The sequence below is a fragment of the Staurois parvus genome, unplaced genomic scaffold (assembly GCF_062004578.1).
Source record: "Staurois parvus isolate SC_StPar_1 unplaced genomic scaffold, SC_StPar_1.0 ptg002688l, whole genome shotgun sequence".
Classification (NCBI taxonomy): Eukaryota; Metazoa; Chordata; class Amphibia; order Anura; family Ranidae; genus Staurois; species Staurois parvus.
In genome coordinates this window covers 42,372-66,609 of record NW_028320484.1, presented here as the reverse complement: position 1 = coordinate 66,609, position 24,238 = coordinate 42,372, and the positions used below count along the sequence as shown (strand labels likewise).

The following is a 24,238-nucleotide window of genomic DNA, read 5'->3' as shown; positions in this document are numbered from 1 at the left end:
ACTCGTCAAACTATGTCTTCATGGAGTTGGTCATTCTGGAACTGAAAAAGGACCTTTCCCAAGACTGTTGAGTATGGAAGTACAGCGGGAAGGCTAGAACCCCTGTCATGCGAAATAATATTTGTGAGGTCAGGTAATGATGTTGGATGAGGACATCTGGTTTCAAATTGGGGTTCTAATAATCCCAGAGGTGTTCAGTAGAGTTGAGGTCGGGGCTCTGTACAGGACACTCAAGTTCCTCCACACCAAACTCGTCAAACTATGTCTTCATGGAGTTGGTCATTCTGGAACTGAAAAGGACCTTTCCAAGATTGTTGAGTATGGAAGCACAGGGGAAGGCTAGAACTCCTGTCATGCGAAATAATATTTGTGGAGTCAGGTACTGATGTTGGATGAGGACATCTGGCTTCATATTGTGGTTCCAATTCATCTCAAGGGTGTTCAGTAGGGTTGAGGTCAGGGCTCTGCGCAGGACACTCTAGTTCTTCCACACCAAACTCATCAAACTATGTCTTCATGGAGTTGGTCATTCTGAAACTGAAAAGGACCTTTCCAAGACTGTTGAGTATGGAAGCACAGAGGAAGGCTAGAACCCCTGTCATGCAAAATAATATTTGTGGGGTCAGGTACTGATGTTGGATGAGGACATTGGGGTTCCAATAATCCCAGAGGTGTTCAGTAGAGCTGAGGTCTGTGCAGGACATTCAAGTTCCTCCACACCAAACTGGTTGAACCATGTCTTTATGAAGCTGCTTTGTACAAAAGGATACAGTTATGCCTTTAACAGAAAAGGGTCTTCACCAAACTGTTACCCCAAGGTTGAATATGCACAATTGTCTACAAATGTCCTGCTGTAGCATTAACAGTATCGTTCACTGGAGACACCTGAGCAGAGTCATTAGGAGGAGAGTCTGCATACCTTGTACCCATATAGTGTATATTGTTCCTCAATCTGCCACTGTCACAGTCAGGGTTCAGGCTCGGAGACCAGGAGCTATAGCAGTAGAGAGGCTCCCACTGACCAGCAGGATAGGTATACAAAAGGTCACCCTGGCAGATGACGTGCAGAGGTTTAAGCACCAACCAGAGTTCACCAGAGCTTCTGATGGTGGAGATGGGTTTTGGTGCCTGTTAGTACCAGGTCACAGTCCTCAAGATCACCCCACCAGGAGGTGAGAAAACTGGGGTCCAATAGTAGATATAGCAGGTAGGGATCAAGCAGAAGCATAGTCAGTTACAAGCCAAAGGTCGGTAACAAGGGGTTGCAGGTCAGGATCATGCAGAACTGTAGAGAGTTACAAGCCAAGGGTTAGTAACAAGGGGTTGCAGGTTGGGATCAAGCAGAAGCATAGTCAGTTACAAGCCAAAGGTCGATGACAAGGGGTTGCAGGTTGGGATCAAGCAGAAGGTTGGTGGCAAGGAGTTGCAGGTGGGGATCAAGCAGAAGGTTGGTGGCAAGGGGTTGCAGGTGGGGATCAAGCAGAAGGTTGGTGGCAAGGGGTTGCAGGTGGGGAACAAGCAGAAGGTTGGTGGCAAGGGGTTGCAGGTGGGGATCAAGCAGAAGGTTCGTGGCAAGGGGTTGCAGGTGGGGATCAAGCAGAAGGTTGGTGGCAAGGGGTTGCAGGTTGGGATCAAGCAGAAGTGTAGTCGAGAAACAAGCCAAAGGTCGGTAACAAGTAGTGGGAAAGATACGGACAGCAGCCGGAGTGACAAGAGCGGGATATCGGCTGGAGAGAGCACAATAATCTGGCAAACCAGAAGTGCAAAGGCGTAGCTTAAACAAGAAGTTCATGGAAGGAACAAAAGGTTCAAGAGAAACAAGGAACAAGGCGAGGTTGTCTAAGGAATCATGCAAGATACAGGGAGCTGTCCATCATCTCAGGTGGCTCAGCAAGAAGAGACACTGCCAGACACAGCGGAGATCGCAGGTTCAGATCCGGGTCCCCACAGCCACTTGGTGAGGGAGTAAAAGTCAAGAAGTCATTTTGCAAATTAATAAAGGAAATAGAGTGACAATGTGAGAGGCCGATGGCCTTGGTGACCACGAAACCCCCCCCCCCCCCTTGGCGGTAGGTATATTATGTCGTTTCAATATTCGATGAATATGTATCTGAAAGCAGCAAAACTGTCTTTATTCCGGGAAAAAAATCGGTAAGTTTTCCAAGTTCGGTTTTGTGACTCGACAAATTAGCGCAATAATGGATAGAGGAGAGGAAATTGAGGATTTTTTTTTTCATTAACACCCTCCAAAGGCGTTACTGAAAATGCCGAAAAAAATCCCAAACCGTGCCCTTCTCTATCCATTATGTTATAATTACTGGTGCATGCAAGGCAGACGCGCAAGCCACTGGAGCGAAAAGCCGCAATAGTCTGCAGAGAAATCGGATGTCACAAAAATCCAAATTATTGTAAAAAAAAAAAAAATTTAAATTGCAGGAAAAAAAATCCTCCTATCCCGATCAATATTTAATTAATTAGTTAATATTTAATAAATTTAATTAGTTAATATTGGAACTTGATTTAAATGAGGGCAGCACCGATTTGTTTTTTTTTTTAATTTTTAAAAATCGAACCTGCTGTTTATTAAAGACAAAGCCCGTCCTCGGTCTGGTTTTATCCAATAAATATATTTTTTTTCAGCTTTTATTAAAAATAGACTTTCTCTTTAGAACATCCCAGAATCTCTGCCATTGCTTTCCCTGGATTGTGTTCCTAAGTTCCTCCGTGGAGTTCAGTCTCCTCCCACTTGTGGGTAACGGATGCCAGAATCCCCGAATTCTGCATTTTACCGACCGTGAAACATTTTTAATATCACAGAAATGTGACTAAAATTTGGGTAAAATTTTCTTGAGGGCGGGGTTTGCCTTTAAATTTGAATACCAGTTTGTGCGCATATTTGGTTGTATGAGGAAAGTTCACCAGTAATTATAAAGGTGGTAATGGTCCTCCATCTTTTTCTTATCTCCCCCCCACCCCACCCTCACCCCCATCCATATTTTTCTTGGATCCCATCAGTCCTCTTTGTCCGTCAGTCCGTTTGTCAGCACCACAAAGATTAGGGGCGCCGGCGCCCGGCGTCCGTCTCTGCTTCAGCAAAGCTGCCTGTCATTCTGCCATGATGGGGAGTGCCCACTGACCCCCGAGGCGGTAAAACCATTCAACACAGGAAGCCCCTCCACCCAGCATGAGACCTCCCTCTCTCTGAAATCCTCTTCCGACAGCCAGCCGTTCAGCAGCCCGGGCGATCTGGGTGAGACTCTCTCTTCAGGTCCATGTGCATCTGTCTGTGTGTGGGGAAGATTGTCCGACTTTTATGCGGCTACGCTTTGGACGCCGGTGCTGCAAAATGCCGTAGTCCTGTTTGCCGGGCATTTTTGTTTTTTATTTATTACAGTTCAAAATTTTTCATTAAAATTGTGCAATTTCTATTTAGAAAAAAATGCTGAAAAAATTGCTTGAAAATTTTTTTTTTTTTATTAAAGTTCTAAATTTTTCATTAAAATTGTGCAATTTCTATTAATAAAAAATTGCTGAAAAAATTGCTGAAAACATTGCTTGAAAAAAATTGCTTAAAGTTCAGCAAAACTTTTTTTCTTGATATAAAAGCTAAGTTGAAAAAAAAAAAATGAATACATTTTGTGGGATCATTTTGCAGTTCTTGCGGCAAAGTATAGCAAGTTGTTTAAAAATGTGTGCAGTTTTTTTATTGTTTTTATTTTCCACAGGGAAAAAAAATGTTTTTAGAGTATTAAGATAACTTTACATGGCAAAAAAAATGGCAGTTGTCTAAAACTTTATGTAAAAGAAATGTTTGCAACTCTCCCAGCTCCATAGAAGTGTTATGGTTGGGGCTTTTTCGAATAGGTGCAGCTGCTTCCTCCTTCCGAGTCACCCCTTATCTCCTCCCCCTACCCACCCCTGAGCACCATTCCCTTGGTTCCACCCAGGGGTGGACTGACAACTCATGGGGCCCCCGGGCAATAGGGGATCATGGGGCCCCTGTGTCCTTGCCCAAACTCAAAAAAGCCTATGAAAAAGGTACCAGGGGCATCTCATGGGGCCCCCTACTGACCCCGGGCCCTCGGGCAGTGTCCGAGTTTCCAAATGGTCAGTCCACCCCTGGTTCCACCCCCTACCCACCTCCCAGGACCACCCCTTTTAGAGAATACAGACTCGAGTATCATTTTGTGGCAGTAAGTCATTTGTTACCCTCTTCCTGCTGTCCGCACGCATATAGGCGGCCGCTCTGCAGGTGGGCTTTAATGCTGAGCGGCCACATGTATGCGTCCTGATGCATGCTTGCAGCTTTGGATCATGTGACCAATGTGAGAGCCAGTCACAGCGGTCACATGATCGGAATGCCCGCCTCCGCCTTCTGGCATTTCAATTGGATGGGGTTAATGATAAGAAAAGCAGTAAAACAGATCCCCTGTAGCGAGCAACTATAGATCTCCCCAGCAGCAACAGATCCTGCCTGAGCAGCAATAGACCCCCCCAGGGGGAAAGCGCTCGGTCGCGGGGGGAAAGACAATAGACACGCCTCCAACAAATTGCCCCCTGGTAACAATAGATCTACTCCAGCATCAATAGACCCTCTAGCAGCCAGCAACAACAGACTCCTCCCTCAACAGTTGATCTCTCCCAGCAACAATTGACCCCACCAGCAAAAATAGACCCCCTGCAACAAATTTCTCCCTGGTAACAATAGATCCACTCCAGCATCAATAGACCCCGGTCAGGAACAATAGATATATTTTTAGATACATTTTAGATATATTTTATTTTATTTTTTTATTTTTTTTTGTTTAGATATATTTTAGATACATTTGTAGATATATATATTTTTAGATACATTTTTAGATCAATTTTAGATATATTTTAGATACATTTTAGATACATTTAAGATACATTTTAGATACATTTTTTATCTATGTATTTTAGATTCATTTTAGATACATTTTAGATATATATATATATATATATATATTTTAGATACATTGTAGATACATTTTAGATATATATTTTAGATACATTTTTAAATACATTTAAGATACATTTAAGATACTTTTTTTTAATTTAATATATATATATATATATATATATATATATATATATTTATTTTTAAATATATTGTAGATACATTTTAGATACATTTTAGGAACCTTTTTCCTTTGGATGAAGTGCTAAATTTTTGGTCCCCTCCAATCCACGCTTAGACCCAAACTTTCATTTTTTATTTCTGAATAAGACACAAATTACTCTGAGACCAGTTGGCGATCTACAATGAAGTTGTTTTTTTACGCGTCTTTTTGGCACGATCCTCCTCACATGATGGTGAGTTTCCAAAGTGGAGGCCGCCGCTGACAGTGTAATTGAAGCTGCGTCTGTATTTGCTCTCGGTGAAGTCGACCGCAGAGCACGAAGAATTCCCATGGAGGTGGCGCCATGAATTATTTACCAGACATTATTATGAATGAGGCGCTCGGTCACGGGGGGAAAGCGCTTGGTCGCGGGGGGATAGTGCTCGGTCACGGGGGAAAGCGCTCGGTCGCGGGGGGATAGTGCTCGGTCACGGGGGAAAGCGCTTGGTCGCGGGGGAAAGCGCTCGGTGGCGGGGGAAAGCGCTCGGTCGCGGGGGGAAAGCGCTCGGTCGCGGGGGGAAAGCGCTCGGTCGCGGGGGAAAGCGCTCGGTTGCGGGGGGAAAGCCGCCTGGACGCATCTTGTGACACAAGCCCGGTGCTCTCCTGCAGGAAAACGATGTTCATGAATCAGATAGGGACACACAAGATGGTGGGACCAGTCTGTAAACCATCCAGCCAGCCGGGGCGAATGTGGGTGGGTCCTCCTTGTGTTCTCCCTTCAGTTCATTCACCCCATAGCCTCCAGTGCCTGAAACATGTTAGGCTGACAACACTGAGCGATAAAATTGGATTGGCCGAGACTCAGGTTGTCATATGAAGATACACTTCAGTTAGTTACCATCGTAATAATGTCATTATCAGGGGCGGACTGGCAACTTATGGGGCCCCCAGGCAATAGGGGATCATGGGGCCACTGTATCCTCGCCCACACTCAAAAAAGCCAATGAAAGGTACCTGGGGCATCTCATGGGGCCCTCAGGCAATAGGGGATCATGGGGCCACTGTGTCCTTGTCCACACTCAAAAAAGCCTATGTAAAAGGTACCAGGGGCATCTCATGGGGCCCTCAGGCAATAGGGGATCATGGGGCCACAATGTCCTCACCCACACTCAACCACACCCAAAAAAGCCTATGAAAGGTACCAGGGGCATCTCATGGGGCCCTCAGGCAATAGGGGATCATGGGGCCACTGTGTCCTTGTCCACACTCAAAAAAGCCTATGTAAAAGGTACCAGGGGCATCTCATGGGGCCCTCAAGCAATAGGGGATCATGGGGCCACAATGTCCTCACCCACACTCAAACCACACCCAAAAAAGCCTATGAAAGGTACCAGGGGCATCTCATGGGGCCCTCAGGCAATAGGGGATCATGGGGCCACAGCGTCCTCACCCACACTTGAACCACACCCAGAAAAGCCTATGAAAGGTACGAGGGGCATCTCATGGGGCCCTCAGGCAATAGGGGATCATGGGGCCCCTGTGTCCTTGCCTACACTCAAACCACACCCAAAAAGCCTATGAAAGGTACCAGGGGCATCTCATGGGGCCCTCAGGCAATAGGGGATCATAGGGCCCCTGTGTCCTCGCAAACACTCAAACCACACCTAAAAAAGCCTATGAAAAGGTACCAGAGCCATCTCATGGGGCCCCCTACTGACCCCAGGCCCTCAGGCAGTGCCCGAGCACCTGAATGGTCAGTCCACCCCTGATCTTTATATACATTAAATCGTTCCTTGAAATAGAACTCCTAGTCCTTTCCAAGGGTCCCTTCATTCTCGTCCTCTTGAGTTTTCCATTTAAACGTTCATTTTGTGATAGAAAACTAAGGCATTGCTCGTCCCCTCGATGTGTTTTCTTCCGCAGATTGCCACCACCCTTGCTTCACCTTCGAGACGGAAATGGCCTCCGAGTCTATAAGCCAAGACCTGGTGCCTGGGAACCGCAGCCCGGCCACCCACCCCCCGTCCGCCTGCAAAGCTGTGGTCAGGGGCCTAAGGGGCAACCAGCCAGTCCAGTGGGAGATCGCCTTCGACGTCCATGAGCTCTTCAGAGAGCGCGAAAACCGAGACGACGACGAGAGCGACTTGTGGAACGAGACCTTCCACCACCTGGCCGCCAAATCCATCATCCGAGATTTCGAGCAGCTGGCGGAGAGGGAGAGCGAGATCGAACACGGTAATGAAATGGTCAGATCCTACCCAAGCTTTCCAGGTTTCTCCATCCAAAAATGGAACCACAAGCCAGAGCAGACCCTACAACTGCTATGGGGCCCCATGTCTGGTCACTGAAGAGCATACGGGTAAAATGATTGTATACATAGTCCGGGACTTCTATGGGATGGCAATGAAAGCATTTGATAACACTTGAGGAATGGCGACACGGGGGCCCTTGTGTTTGTGTGGCCCCGTCATGCTTAGATTCATCCCCCTCTCGATATACTGTGACATTTCGGATCCAAGCATGCCCACTTGTAGTTAGCATTCAGCAGCATGGACTGTGTATTAATCGGCCAGCATGGTACATATCGATTATTGAGGGGGTTCCTACAACTTTACTGCCATTTTGCAGCATTTGGAAAAAGTAGAGAGACCAGGAATGGAATTGAGTTGGACGGAATGGAAACAATGGAATGGATTTATTCGATCTCTAATCAATCTGTTGGCTGTCTCTTTAGGATTTAGTTACAATTCCCTTTCACGTATACAGTGAAGGAAATGCGTATTTGCTCCCCCCGATGCTGAATGTTCGCCCCTCACACAGAAATGATCGGTCTAACAATGGAATGTTCGCCCCTCACACAGAAATGATCGGTCTAACAATGGAATGTTTGCCCCTCACACAGAAATGATCGGTCTAACAATGGAATGTTCGGTGTAACACTGAAAGACAGAATACAACAACAAATTCAGCAGAAATGCGTCTAACAAATGATGACGGATCTGCATGTTCATGAGGGAAAGAAGGATTTGATCCCCTTCACAAAACATGACTTAGTACTTGGTGACCAATCCCTTGTTGGCAATCACAGAGGTCAGACGTTTCCTGGAGTTGGCCCCCAGGTTTGCACACATCTCAGGAGGGATTTTGGCCCACTCCTCTTGGCAGATCCTCTCCAAGTCATTAAGGTTTGGTGGCTGATGTTTGGCAACTCGAACTTTCAGCTCCCTCCACAGATTTTCATTCGGATGACGGTCTGGAGACTGGCTAGGCCACTCCAGGACCTTAATGTGCTTCTTCTTGAGCCGATCCTTTGTTGCCTTGGCCGTGTGTTTTGGGTCATTGTCATGCTGGAACACCCATCCACCACCCATTTTCAATGCCCTGGCTGAGGGAAGAAGGTTCTCACCCAAGATTTGAGGGTACATTGCCCTGTCCATCGTCCCTTTGATGCGGTGCAGTTGTCCTGTCCCCTTAGCAGAAAAACACCCCCAAAGCAGAATGTTTCCACCACCATGTTTCACAGTTGGGATGGTGTTCTTGGGGTCATAGGCAGCATTCCTCCTCCTCCAAACACGGTGAGTTGAGTTGATGCCAAAGAGCTGGATTTTGGTGTCCTCTGACCACAACACTTCCCACCAGTCCTCCTCGGCATCATTCAGATGTTCAGTGGCAGACTTCAGACGGGCTGGACATGTGCTTTCTTGAGCAGAGGGACCTTGCGGCACTGCAGGATTTCAGTCCTTGTCGGCGTAGTGTGTTACCAATTGTTTTCTTGGTGACTGTGGTCCCAGCTGCCTGGAGATCATTGACAAGATCCTCACGTGTAGTTCTGGGATGATTCCTCACTGTTCTCATGATCATTGACACTCCACGAGGTGAGATCTTGCATGGTGCACCAGACCTAGGGAGACTGACACTTGTTTTGTGTTTCTTCCATTTGTGAATGATTGCACCAACTGTTGTCACCTTCTCACCAAGCTGCTTGGCCATAGTTTGGTAGCCCAGTCCAGCCTTGTGTAGGTCTACCATCTTGTCCCTGACCTCCTTGGACAGCTCTTTGGTCTTTGCCATGGTGGAGAGTTTGGAATCTGATGGTTTGATGGCTCCTGTGGACAGGTGTCTTTTATACAGGTAACATAATGAGATTAGCAGCACTCCCTTTAAGAGACTGCTTCTAATCTCAGCTTGTTACCTGTATGAAAGACACCTGGGAGCCAGAAATCCTGCTGAATGATAGGGGATCAAATCCTTCTTTCCCTCATGAACATGCAGATCAGTCATTTGTTAGACGCATTTCTGCTGAATTTGTTGTTGTATTCTGTCTCTCAGTGTTACACCGAACATTCCATTGTTAGACCGATCATTTCTGTGTGAGGGGCGAACATTCCATTGTTAGACCGATCGTTTCTGTGTGAGGGGCGAACATTCCATTGTTAGACCGATCGTTTCTGTGTGAGGGGCGAACATTCCATTGTTAGACCGATCATTTCTGTGTGAGGGGCGAACATTCCATTGTTAGACCGATCATTTCTGTGTGAGGCGCGAACATTCAGCATCAGCAGGGGAGCAAATACGCATTTCCTTCACTGTATGTATATATATATATATAATTTTTTTTAGATACATATGTGTGTGTATATATATATATTTTTATCTTTATATTTTTTTTATTTTTTTTAGATACATATCTATATATATATATAATTTTTTTTATTTGTAGTTTTTTGTGTCTTCATGAATCCTGTTAGTATGGCCAGCCTGCTGCAGGACGGAGGGATGATCACAGACTGGAGATAGAAGGGGCCCAGGTGGTGATTTCATGTCGGTGGCTCCTTGGGGGTGTGTGCAAACACAGTCGGCTGCTGACCTCTACTGTGCCGTCCAATCAGCTGGCACTGGTAGCATTCAGCTCCTCCTCCCTGATCCTCTCTCCGCCCCAGCAGAGCTAGATATGTTTATGGAGCTTCCTGGCCTGGTGACTGTCCGCCTTTAATGGCTTTCGGGAGAAGGTCACATGTTCCCTTCCAGGCCTTGGCTCTGTACATCTTCCGGCTGCCGCAGATTGGCGGTGTATGGGGGAACATTCCAGAGGGCTGCAGTTTAAATCTCAGTAAAACTTTCCTCCTTCCTCTCACCTCGGACACATCCCCGCTGATATTCATGCATGAAGAATTCGTAGAGGATGTGAGAACAGACAGGAGCTGACAGGTGAACACGATCTCCCCGCCGCCGTGCAGCAGATAATTGGCCGAGGAGAGATTGTTCTGGAATCCTCAATAACGGGAAAAGGACATTTTATGCGGGAGGTCGGAGAGGGAGGCCGGGCGTTCCCGGGAAATATCTGACAGATATCTTCTATTCCCCTTCTGCTTCCATTGTGAACATTTCTTGTCCTCTCTGGTCTGCTGAACGGGCCACACAATACAGAGTGACATCATTTTCAGTTCAAAGTATGTCATCATTTGTTAATGTGACATCACCGTATAGTCTGGAGTATGACATCATCATCTAGATAAAAATCGCCATACAGTCTAAAGTATGACATCATCCAGAGCGAAATCGCCATACAGTCTAAAGTATGACATCCTGCAGAGCGAAATCGCCACACAGTCTAAAGGATGACATTACAGTACAATGATGCGACATTACAAAGCAGCACGCGTGATAACATATAGCATGACATCAGAGTAAAGCAGGCGTGATAACGTCATAATATAGCATGACATCATACCGGTGACTGTCATAAAGTACGCGTGATGACGTCATGATATAGCACGACATCATACCGCCAGCTGTCGTAAAGCAAGCGTGATGACGTCATAATATAGCATGACATCATACTGCCAGCTGTCATAAAGCAGGTGTGATGACGTCATAATATAGCATGACATCATACCGGTGACTGTCATAAAGCACACGTGATGACGTCATAATATAGCATACCTCATACCGCCAGCAGTCCTAAAGCACGCGTGATGACGTCATGATATAGCACAACCTCATACCGCCAGCTGTCATAAAGCACACGTGATGACGTCATGATATAGCACAACCTCATACCGCCAGCTGTCATAAAGCAAGCGTGATGATGTCACAATATAGCATGACATCATACCGCCAGCTGTCGTAAAGCACACGTGATGACGTCATAATATAGCATGACATCATACTGCCAGCTGTCATAAAGCACGTGTGATGACATCATGCTACCAAGTGACCTAACCCCCGCCCCCACACACACCTCATTTATTTGTTTTTTCACAGGAATTGGGCGAAGATTCCAGCTGAACGCCATCAACGCCAGCAAAGCCTGCAACGTCATCAGCAAGTACACGGCTTTCGTCCCCGTCGACCTGAGCAGCAACTCGTACCTGCCCAGCGTTGTGGAGTACGCCAACACAGGTAGTGGCGCAGTACTGTAAGAAATGAGGTGCGGCCGTGCGCTCAGCATTGGTGGTCGCCTGCACTTGTCTGCCTTTATCTGGGTTCTATGTTTGCCTTCCTCCTGTGTCTTAGTTCCTGCCCCCCCCCACCGTCTCCTGCAGCCCGTCCTTCTGTCCTGTTAACTGTCCGTCTCTCGTCTGGTCCTCTCTCTCTCTCTGTCCTTGTCTGGAGGCCCCTCCCCCCTGACTGAAGAGGATGCGCTCATTCCCTGCTAGGTGCCGCACTTAAGCAGGGTTCCCAGAGGAGCCTGAGCTCCGGAAGTCGCCGCCTACGAGGATTCTCCATCGGCCTCGGGCGCTCCCAGTCGACATGTGTGTCGGAACCAACGGAGGAACGATTTTTCAGTAAGGCGCTATTGCAGCTTAAAGGTTCTATTTTTGTAAAGTGTAGAAGAGTGCTGAGTGTACCCTCCGGCAGGGGCGGACTGACGACTCACAGGGCCCCCGGGCAATAGGAGATCATGGGGCCCCTGTGTCCTTGCCCATACCCAAAAAAAGCCTATGAAAAAGCCAATGAAAGGTACCAGGGGCATCTCATGGGGCCCCCTACAGACCCTGGGCCCTCGGCAGTGCCGAGTGCTCGAATGGTCAGTCCGCCCCTGCCCTCCGGTATCAACACATCGAATATAGACGATTCTCCATGATACAGCACATGAAGGTGTCATCTGAAAACACACAGCATAGTAATGTAACAACATGACCTTTCATTGGACATATGCAGGCCATACACGGATCAAATTCCAAACGATTTTTTTGATCGAAAACCTTGTTCGTTCTGTAATCCGATGGTGCCACCAATGATGTAGAAAATCGATCATTTTTCACAAATTTTCCAGCATGCCCGATAAACAAAACAGGGCAGGAACCACGAAAATTGGCCGATGCCATTGCCCCACTAACAGAGCGAAAATCGACCGACTATTCTTAGGTCCGATTTTCGGATTAAAATTCGTTCGGAAATCGACCCACGTATGGCTGGCCTAAGGCTAGGTTCACACCCAGGGGTGGACTGACAACTCATGGGGCCCCCGGGCAATTGGGGATTACGGGGCCCCTGTGTCCTTGCCCACACTCAAGACACACCCACAAGAGCCTATAAAAGGTACCAGGGGCATTGTATGGGGCCCCCTACTGACCCTGGGCCCTCAGGCAGTGCTCAAATGGTCAGTCCGCCCCTGTTCACACCTATGCAGGTTGCGTTCGACTTGTTTCTGCATTGTGTTTTGCGTTTTTGCAGCGTTTTGCATGTTTTGGTTATTTTTTGTCTTTTTTTTTACATTTTTCTTGTTGCTAGGCAGATTTAAAATGCAAAAGGCAGCAAAAACGCACCGCATGCTTTTCTGCAGCATTTCCATTAGTCTATAGAATCAAAAACGCACTTTTTTGCATTTAAAAAAAGTCCCCGACCCTTTCCAAAAAAAACGTGGTGAAAACACGGACCTGTCCCTTAGGAAATCTTGTTAAAATAATTTTTTTTGGTAAAAAAAACCCTAAAAACCGCAAACGCGGAAAAGCAGAACACATTGTCTCGAACGATGTGAAGGACCTATGAACGAGGCGTCTTCTACGTAGGGCCAAGTAGTAGTTCTTCAGCTGGAAATAGGTCATTTCGGAAAACTCCACCTTTTAAAAAGAGACCTCAAGATGCCCCTCCTCCTGGAACATCAGAAATTCCAATTTTGGTAATTTTTTTACAAATTCACCCCGACCCAGAGACAGGTCACCTAAAACCAGAGGGGGAAGGAAAGGGAGAAGAAGTGTTGTGTCCCATCATATGGATTATAGACCAGAGTGTGAAACCATTGGTGGGTGGCCATTACTGTTATGTAGCCATTTTGTTTTCACATTTTGGATAGAATGACCCCATTGAGGAGATTTGTCTTCACTTCCTATCCCCATGAGACTAGGACAACATATGGTAGGACTGGTTGTCACCAGGAAAGGAAAGTGTGCAGGACCTATGTATGAGGCCTGTTCTACGTAGGGCCAAGTAGTAGTTCTTCAGCTGGAAATAGGTCATTTTGGAAAACTCCACTTTCAAAAGAGACCTCAAAATGCCCCTCCTCCTGTAACATCAGAAATTCCAATTTTGGTAATTTTTTTACAAATTCACCCCGACCCAGAGACAGGTCACCTAAAACCAGAGGGGGAAGGAAAGGGAGAAGAAGTGTTGGGTCCCATCATATGGATTATAGAGTGTGAAACCATTGGTTTCAGTGAGTTCCAGAGGATAGGAGCAGTGAAACCATTGGTGGGTGGCCATTTCTGATATGTAGCCATTTTTTTTTCACATTTTGGATAGAATGACCCCATTGAGGAGATTTGTCTTCACTTCCTATCCCCATGAGACTAGGACAACATATGGTAGAACTGGTTGTCACCAGGAAAGGAAAGTGTGAAGGACCTATGTATGAGGCCTGTTCTACGTAGGGAGAAGTTTCCCATCATATGGATTATAGACAAGAGTGTGAAACCATTGGTGGGTGGCCATTACTGTTATGTAGCCATTTTTTTCTCACATTTTGGATAGAATGACCCCATTGAGGAGATCTGTCTTCACTTCCTATTGCCATGAGACTAGGACAACATATGGTAGAACTGGTTGTCACCAGGAAAGGAAAGTGTGAAGGACCTATGTATGAGGCCTGTTCTACGTAGGGAGAAGTTTCCCATCATATGGATTATAGACAAGAGTGTGAAACCATTGGTGGGTGGCCATTACTGTTATGTAGCCATTTTTTTCTCACATTTTGGATAGAATGACCCCATTGAGGAGATCTGTCTTCACTTCCTATTGCCATGAGACTAGGACAAAATATGGTAGGACTGGTTGTCACCAGGAAAGGAAAGTGTGAAGGACCTATGTATGAGGCCTCTTCTATGTAGGGCCAAGTAGTAGTTCTTCAGCTGGAAATAGGTCATTTTGGAAAACTCCAATTTTAAAAAGAGACCGCAAAAATGCCCCTCCTCCTCGAACATCAGAAATTCCAAATTTGTGTTACTTTCTTTACAAATTCACCCCAACCCAGAGACAGGTCACCTAAAACCAGAGGGGGAAGGAAAGGGAGAAGAAGTGTCGTGTCCCATCATATGGATTATAGACCAGAGTGTGAAACCATTGGTGGGTGGCCATTTCTGATATGTAGCCATTTTTTTTTTTCACATTTTGGATAGAATGACCCCATCGAGGAGATTTGTCTTCACTTCCTATCCCCATGAGACTAGGACAACATATGGTAGGACTGGTTGTCACCAGGAAGGGAAAGCAAAGCATGAAAAAATGATTATCTGACCCTTCCCACACTCTACTAAATATGTGTCTTTTGTCATTGTCCCTGGTGGGAAGTAGTGGGGGGGGGGGGGGAATAACCACATCAGGGACATTGATGGCAATAAAAACCTGATTTAGGCTCTAATCCTCCAACGGGAAATAATTCGATAAAACTGACAACACACCTGATTGAGTAGTCATGACACCTACTGGGTACAGTATAGAACAATGGTACCATGTATCTCACCATGCATGGAGTGATAGACTTTGTTCTACTTCTGTTTTGGGTACTCCATTGGTACCTTTTCTCTTTCTTTGGTTTATTGATCTTTAACTCGATCCAAAGGAAATAAAAAGCCAACTTCATTTGTTTTACTTCCACCATAGATGTGGATGAGACCGCGACCTCGCCCTGCACAACGCCCATTTCCTCCGGATGGGAGCGATGCAGCTTTCCACAAGGTACATCCTAAAATCTCAGATTAATTCCATTTGGGTTTTCACGAAACATTCCTTTGAATTGTTTTCTTGGCTCTTTTTCTGGTGTATGTAATTTTTCTTATCCTAGCATTCATCTTTTTGCTCCAACTGTTTTCCAAATCCCAAAAACCTCAGGAATTATTCTTTTTTTTTTGAAGGGCCCGAATGTGAGAGTGTGAAAAGGCGTCTTAGTGTTGTATACCACCCTCTAGGGTTCTCAGAGAGAAAGGCTGCTCAGAGTCATGTAACAAGAGGTTGCAGGTCTTCCAGCTCTGTGAAAAGCCTTCAGGAAAAAAAAAAAGTTGTTTGATGTGCCCTTTATGTTGGCTCACCCCCCCCTTGGGCTGTGTCATGGTCAGGGGTCAGGCTCAGAGACCAGTAGCTATAGCAGTAGAGAAGCTCCCACCATTCATGAAATGAATTAGTTGAAAAGGTCCCAGCTTCATTTTGCTTGTTAGGAACAATAAAGCTTCACTTGTGTTGGATTCTACATTGAGCCACCAGCATCTTTATTTGGATCTACAGTGGAAAGCTTGCTGAATTTCCTTCATTGGTCAGAGATCTGAGTGTTTTCCATTCTTCATTCCTGTAGGTGCCCCACGTAGTCCTTCCGTTTCCTCCTCCCATTCTCAGAGGTCCATAGAAAGTCTCTTTGCTGCCAGGTAAGACGGTTTGGCGGTGTTTAGCAACAGCTCGCCCTCCCCCCAAGAAAATTCCTCATCTACTCTCTCTTTATAGGCTGTCTCTGAACAAGACCCGTCTCCTGACCCGCGCAGCAAAGGGATTTATGATCAAATCTCCAGGGAAAGGCAGCGAGGAGAGTGAGAACGAGAAGAACATCGATTATTTACCTCTGGTAAGGTGAACAAGCAGGTTCTACCAACGTAAAACTGTCAACTGATTTACCGCCTATTACTTCATAGTGGCCAACATAGAGCTGGGTGCTCATGAGGGCCAAGGAAGACGTTTATCTCGGCTTCAGCTGTTTTACCTGTAAAAAGTTACACCAACCTCAGGGTCAAGATCTCAGGAAGGCTTTGAGACTCCCTTTAATCTGTAGCATGGAATTGATTAGGACTCCCTCCTTGTTCCCTTCTCTTTTAGTCACTACAGTAGCCTACGAGGATCTATTGAAGGTCATTTTTTTTCTTGGCACCTATGATATCTAATAATGTCATTTCTTCGATAGGTCACTCTGCAGTTGGCTTGTGGAGGCTTCCTACTCAACCAGGCCTTTGCTGATGCTGCAAATATCCCAATGGACAAACTCAAGTGGACGTCCCCTTTCAGCAGTCACCGCGCTGCCCTAAGCCCGATGTCTCACGGTTCTCCATCTCGAAAGGACACCAACCCTCCTGCGGGCACATGCCAGCTGCTGCCGCCGGAAGATGACCTCCATGCCACAGTGAACGGGTTCGGAGAGGATGTCGGCCAACAAACGAGAACGCGGCACTTATCAAGCAGTGCCTTGGATAGCCCTTCTCGCTCTTCAAAGATGAACAATGAACTGTCCCTCCCCGTCCTCCCTATCCGTCGGTTCTCTTCTCCCGATAGTGTGCAGGACACCTCCTCTATCCACACAGACAGCGGTTTGGGGTCAGAGTCTGACGGCACCGAGGTGCAGTCGTGGATGGAGAGCATAGAGGAGCAACGCAAGTCGCATCCAGAAAGCATGATCTGGGCTACTGCCGTGGCCCTGGCCTGGATGGAGAATAACTCCGCAGCCTATTTCACAGAGTGGGAGCTTCTAGCCTCCAAAGCTGACAGGTGGTTGTGTAAGCAGCAGATCCCAGAGGGACGCACCTTGGCCACGGTCAAGTCCGCGGCTCAGCAGCTCTTTGTCTTGCTCCGGCACTGGGACGAGAACCTGCAGTTCAATGTCCTGTGCTACAATCCCAGCAGTGTGTAGCAAAAGCAGTGAGAGATGTGGAACAAATAAAAAAAAAACAGTGTGTGTTGTGGTATGGCTGTTCCGTGAAGACATTTATCTGTTCACTCAGTGTTGGTTGGTCTGAAGTGACGTCTTTGCATGTTGGCGCTGAATGTGTTGTGCGGCCAGCAGGGGGAGCACCCGAGGATCCAGAGGCAGTTAGGGAGCCTTTCCAGGTAGGATTGGGGTCTGGTTTCTGGGCCCGATTGAAGTACTTCATACCAAAATGGCCAGTGAGCAGTAGGATCAAAGGGGGCAAAACTGGGGTCCAAGCAGAACTTATGAAAGGGCCATCAAAATTATACATCTATTATTGGAGGCGATGAGTTTCCTTCTCAAATACTTCGGATGTTCTTTCTATTCCCAAGTGCAGTGTAGGCAAACAAATGAGGATCCATTAAATAGTCACAAATAGAATTTACAGTTTAGACCTTGAAAACTCAAAACCCAGGCACGTTACTTTTTTTGAGCCTAGGATGGCATGAATGAGATGAAGACTGTGGTGTTGGTGTAGACCAGGGGTCTTCAAAATTTTTAAAGAAAGGGCCAGTTTATTGTCCTTCAGGCTTTAGGGGGGCCAGACTGTGGCCAATGTGAATAGAAAATGTTGTGGGAGTAAACAATGCCTCATTGTTGGTTTTAGCAGGAGGAATAGTGCCCGCGGTTGGTATCAATGGGAGGAATAGTGCCCCATCTACAGTGTCTGTGGGAGGAATAACGGCCCCATCATTGGTGTCAATGGGAGGAATAGTGCCCCATCATTGGTGTCAGTGGGAGGAATAGTGCCCCATCATTGGTATCAGTGCGAGGAATGGTGACTCATCATTGGTGTCAGTGCGAGGAATAGTGCCCCATCATTGGTGTCAGTGGGAGGAATAGTGCCCCATCATTGGTATCAGTGGGTGGAATAGTGCCCCATCACTGGTGTCAGATAGAGGAATAGTGTCCCATCATTGGTGTCAGTGCGAGGAATAGTGCCCCATCATTGGTGTCAGATAGAGGAATAGTGTCCCATCATTGGTGTCAGTGGGAGGAATAGTGCCCCATCATTGGTGTCAGTGGGAGGAATAGTGCCCCATCATTGGTGTCAGTGGGAGGAATAGCGCCCCATCATTGGTGTCAGATAGAGGAATAGTGTCCCATCATTGGTGTCAGTGGGAGGAATAGTGCCCCATCATTGGTGTCAGTGGGAGGAATAGTGCCCCATCATTGGTGTCAGTGGGAGGAATAGTACCCCAAGGTTGGAGTCAATAGGAGGAATAGTGCCCCATCATTGGTATTAGTGGGAGGAATAGTGCCCTATCAATAATGTCAGTGGGAGGAATAGTGCCCCATCATTGGTGTCAGTGGGAGGAATAGTACCCCAAGGTTGGAGTCAATAGGAGGAATAGTGCCCCATCATTGGTATTAGTGGGAGGAATAGTGCCCTATCAATAATGTCAGTGGGAGGAATGGTGCCTCACCATTGGTGTCATTTGGAGGAATAGTGTCCCAAGAGCCAAATAGAGGCAAGCTGCATCTGCCCCCCCCCCCCCCCCCCAGGCCAGCAGTTTGAAGACCTCTGGTGCAGAACAAGGCCAGTGTTTCCTCTAAGAAGGCAGGGCAGAGCCACCACCACTCAGGAGGACCACAAGGGTACTCAGATAAGACATTCTTGGATGTCACAGTTGACTTCTAGCAAGAGGGGCCTGTCAAATGAGAACACAATGTTTCAGCAAGAGGCCCACCAACATGGGCCTAGAAGGCTTTGAGTAGAAAAGACCTGATAATTCATCAAGTACACAGGTAGGATGGCAAGCAATTGATATAAGAATCATACGGTAAGGTTTTCCTACCTGTCTGGAGTAGATTTGTAAGACCACTGACTGGCCTCTTGGAAAAACAAAGTTGTGTTTTCAAAGAGAAGAAGTTGGGTCTTTCATGACCAGCTTGCCAAGACAATAGGCAAAAGTATCATGTGTGTTTTACAAACAATGAAGGCAAGACTGCATGGAGTGAAGCATGGTCAAAGCTATAATTTCACAAAAGGAAACAGGTTATGGCACCTTTGATGAGGATAACTTGATCACAAAGCAGCCAGAATGGCAGGAAGGTGGGTAGAAGACTAAACTAAGAGGTCAGCAAGCCCTACGGGTGGGTAGAAGACCACATTAAGAGGTCAGCAAGCCCTACGGGTGGGTAGAAGACCACACTAAGAGGTCAGCAAGCCCTACGGGTGGGTAGAAGACCACACTAAGGTCAGCAAGCCGTACGGGTGGGTAGAAGACCACACTAAGAGGTCAGCAAGCCCTACAGTTGGGTAGAAGACCACACTAAGAAGTCCGCAAGCCCTACAGGTGGGTAGAAGACCACACTAAGGTCAGCAAGCCCTACGGGTGGGTAGAAGACCACACTAAGAGGTCAGCAAGCCCTACGGGTGGGTAGAAGACCACACTAAGGTCAGCAAGCCGTACGGGTGGGTAGAAGACCACACTAAGAGGTCAGCAAGCCCTACGGGTGGGTAGAAGACCACACTAAGGTCAGCAAGCCGTACGGGTGGGTAGAAGACCACACTAAGAGGTCAGCAAGCCCTACAGTTGGGTAGAAGACCATACTAAGAGGTCAGCAAGCCCTACAGGTGGGTAGAAGACCACACTAAGAGGTCAGCAAGCCCTACAGGTGGGTAGAAGACCACACTAAGGTCAGCAAGCCCTACGGGTGGGTAGAAGACCACACTAAGAGGTCAGCAAGCCCTACGGGTGGGTAGAAGACCACACTAAGGTCAGCAAGCCGTACGGGTGGGTAGAAGACCACACTAAGAGGTCAGCAAGCCCTACAGTTGGGTAGAAGACCATACTAAGAGGTCAGCAAGCCCTACAGGTGGGTAGAAGACCACACTAAGAGGTCAGCAAGCCCTACGGGTGGGTAGAAGACCACACTAAGAGGTCAGCAAGCCCTACGGGTGGGTAGGGAAGGATTGCCAGATTAGAAGCTTAAGGCATGGGAAAAGATTGTTTTCTTGGTAGTCTGGCCTTGCGGTGGAGCACGCCAGGTTTAGATGTCAGTGGTCAGGACAAGGTGTTCTAGACTGTCCTCTTGATGGGTAGGCCAGGCAGTGATCATTCTAAGCAGACATATTTCTCTTTGCTAGTCTTCTATATTTCTCAGTGGTCTGCTGGCACGTGCTCTTCGCATGGTTCTCCGCCCCGTTGTGCTCATGGTGGTCCGTTCTGCCGTCTCTAGTGACGTAGCGTCATCTACGTGTGTATATGGTGGTCTTCCAGCCTTGTTGGTGTGTATGTGTGTGCTGACGTATGAGCCTTTCGCATCTCCTTCACATTAACGGAAGGGTGCTCAGTCTGCGTGGGGTGGGGGGGGGGGATGGCTGTACCCCAGTCATGCCCAGCTCTGCCTGTCTTCTCTGTGAGAATGTAACCAGCCACGTTGTAGCATTACGTGGTGCGTGGTATATTTTGTTCTGTATTGGGGGATCCGGGTTGGGAAATCACTTGCAGGAATGTGGGAACTGGTCTATGCATGGGGTTATGGGCTCTTGTGTTTGAGATTCTATTATTAAATATAATTTTCTGGCCTTTGTGTGATTATTTTCCACATCTTTGGTTTTGGTGAGTTTTTCTTCCGTAATGCCACAGTCCCTGTGGACTTTCAGTAAGCCTGACAATATTTCTAGAAGAACTTGAGGCATGACGTTCACTAGACCTCTGAAGGTATGCCCTGGTATCTGGCACCAAGCCATCAGTAGCAGATCCTTTAATTCCTGCCTCCATGGATCGGACTTCCCATAGTGCACCCTGGTGCCATCTCTTGTAAATGTACATTTCCATCTTCTAATAACCATCTTCTTAGATCCGGTCTCCAAGGAGATTGAGAAGATCTTCTAATCTAAGCAATGTCCAACTTCGACAACATGGAGGTATAGTCATCGAACCCACTGACACACTGTAAGTTGTGAGGTAGAGCCTCCATGGACCGGACTTCCCATAATGCACCCTGCTGTTGTCTCTGCCCCAGGTAAGTGACATGCATGTAGCCATCCACGTGACGTAAAAGAAAACGTGAAACATCAGACTGGGAAACCTTCTTCCATGGCTCTGTGGTCCAATTCTACTGCTCATGTGCCCATTGTAGGCACTTTTGTCCGTGGATATGGATCAGCATGGGCACCCTGACTGGTCTGCGGCTACACAGCCCCATATACAAAAAACTGTGATGCTCTGTGTGTTCTGACACCTTCCTATCAGAACCGGCATTCACTATTTCAGCAATTTGAGTTCCAGTAGCTCTTCTGTTAGATCAAACTTCACGGGCCAGATTTTCACCCACCTCCATCAATGAGCTTTCCCTCCCCACCACCTCCGTCAATGAGCCTTCCCTCCCCATCATCTCCGTCAATGAGCCTTCCCTCCCCACCTCCTCCGTCCATGAGCCTTCCCTCCCCACCACCTCTGTCAATAAGCCTTCCCTCCCCACCACCTCTGTCAATGAGCTTTACCTCTCCACCTCCTCCGTCAATGAGCCTTCCCTCCCCACCACCTCCGTCAATGAGCTTTCCCTCTCCACCTCCTCCGTCAATGAGCCTTCCCTCCCCACCACCTCCGTCAATGAGCCTTCCCTCCCCATAATCTCCGTCAATGAGCCTTCCCTCCCCACCACCTCCATCAATGAGCCTTTCCTCCCCACCACCTCCATCAATGAGCCTTCCCTCCCTAGCACCTCCATCAATGAGCCCCCCCCACCTCCATCAATGAGACTTCCCTCCCCACCTCCATCAATGTACCCCCCCCTCTCCATCAATGACCCCCCACCTCCATCAATGAGCCTTTCCTTCCCCACCTCCATCAATGAGGCTCCCTCCCCCACCTCCATCAATGAGCCTCCTTTCCCCACCTCCGTCAATGAGCCTTCCCTCCTTCCCCAGCTCCATCAATGAGTCTTCCTCCCTCCCCACCTCCATCAATGAGCCTTCCCCCAACACCCGCCTCCATTAATGAGCCTCCCCCCAACGCCCGCCAATATCAATGAGACTTCCTTCCCCCCACCTCCATCAACGAGCCTTCCTTCCCACTTCCATCAATGACCCTTCCCTCCCCCCCACCTCCATCAGTGAGCCTTCCCTCCCCACCTTCATCAATGAGCCTTCCACCCCCCACCTCCATCAATGAGTCTTGGCCGCCCATGACCCTGTCACTGGTTGGCTGGTTCTCTTTCCTTGGGCGACTTTTGGTGGGTCCTGACCACTGCAGACCGGGAACATCCCACAAGAGATGCAGTTTTGGAGTTTCTCTGACCCAGTCGCCTAAACATTACAATTTGGTCCCTCCAATCCTTACACTTGTCCATTTTTTCTCCTTTCAACACATCAACTTCAGGGACAACATGTTCACTCGCTGCCTAACCCACTTTCAGATGCCATTGTAATGAGATGATCGATGTTCTTCCCTTTACCGGGTCAGTGGTCAGAATGTTACGGCTGCATGGAGTATGCTGACAAATGTGAGATTTCCTTAAAACGGTCATTTTTGCAGATAGAATTTGTCTATCCGAGGTGGAGGGGGAGGGGTCATACAAGGGCCACAGGGGATTAACATGAAACAATTTAATCAAGGGAATGATAATCTCTGGATCCGTTTGCTGGAAAGTCGAACTCCTGATCGCACCGTGGATATCACACGGCCCCGTCCACCCCGGGGAGAGGAGACGCACTCACTGCAGGCCGCTGTGTTTTGGGGGCTCATTTTCCTGATAAACAATTATAGTGGAAACATCATCTACCATCCAGGATGCTGAATTCCGATGTGTTTTGGATATTCTTGTCCCACCGTTACCAATGATTCCAGACTTGGCTGTACGGTTCACCAACTAGGAGACTGCTGATTAAGCTGTGGAGAGTCTCGGGACTCCTCTCTGCTTCTCTCTCTTTTTTCCTCTGTGATCAGTGCAGGGGTAGTCAGGCTGTTCTGCAGCTCTCGCGTCTTAGAGGAAAACTCCCATCCAAAGCAAATGGCTGACCTAAGAAGCCTGCGCACATTTCTTTATGTGCCGTTCGGCCTCAGGGCTGTCGCCAGCATAAGGCTCATTAGGCAGCTGCCTACGGACGCCAGGATGAGGGGGGGGGGGGGGCGAGCAAGAAAATCTGAATCCCCAGCCACTTGCTTGGGATTTGGATTTATAAAATACCTTCCTTCAGTTCCCTGGTTGCTGCACCCTCTCTCCTACGGCTCCAGTTTTTGGTGCTCTGGGCCCCCTCTCTCCATCAATGACCCCCATCTCCATCGCTGAGCCTTCCACTCCCCACCTCCATCAATCAGCCTTCCCTCCTCCATCAATGAGCCTTCCCCTCCCCACCTCCACCAATGAGACTTCCCTCCTCCATCAATGAGCCTTCCCTCCTCCATCAATGAGCCTCCCCACCTCCGTCAATGAGCCTTCCCTCCTCCCCACCTCCGTCAATGAGCCTTCCCTTCTACCCACCTCCATCAATGAGCCTTCCACTCCCCACCTCCATCAATGGGCCTTCTTTCCCCACCTCCATCAATGGGCCTTCCACGCCACACCTTCATCAATGAGCCTTCCTTCCCCACCTCCATCAATGAGCCTTCCACTCCCCTCCTCCATCAATGAGCCTTCCCTCCTCCATCAATGAGCCTTCCCTCCTCCATCAATGAGCCTTCCCTCCTCCATCAATGAGCCTTCCTTCCCCACCTCCATCAATGAGCCTTCCTTCCCCACCTCCATCAATGAGCCTTCCTTCCCCACCTCCATCAATGAGCCTTCCTTCCCCACCTCCATCAATGAGCCTTCCTTCCCCACCTCCATCAATGAGCCTTCCCTCCTCCATCAATGAGCCTTCCCTCCTCCATCAATGAGCCTTCTTTCCCCACCTCCATCAATGAGCCTTCCACTCCCCACCTCCATCAGTAAGTCTTGGCCACCCATGACCCTGTCACTGGTTAGCCGGTTCTCCTTCTTTGGGCCACTTTTGGTCAGTCCTGACCACTGCAGACCGGGAACATCCTACAAGAGGTGCAGTTTT

The 24,238-nt window shown here is 47.8% G+C and overlaps 1 protein-coding gene across 1 annotated transcript; it reads left to right on the top strand.

The window, feature by feature from the left end:
* Positions 1-1,390: 1,390 nt before the first annotated feature.
* Positions 1,391-20,776, top strand: LOC149429854 (von Willebrand factor A domain-containing protein 5B1-like; the record flags this gene model as incomplete). The annotated part of the gene is made up of 9 exons (XM_089666399.1): positions 1,391-1,603; positions 3,016-3,250; positions 7,005-7,316; positions 11,346-11,483; positions 11,741-11,869; positions 15,183-15,257; positions 15,868-15,937; positions 16,014-16,131; positions 16,465-20,776. Coding segments are annotated over 9 exons (2,010 nt in total), but the record flags the coding sequence as incomplete, so codon positions are not given.
* Positions 20,777-24,238: the final 3,462 nt, after the last annotated feature.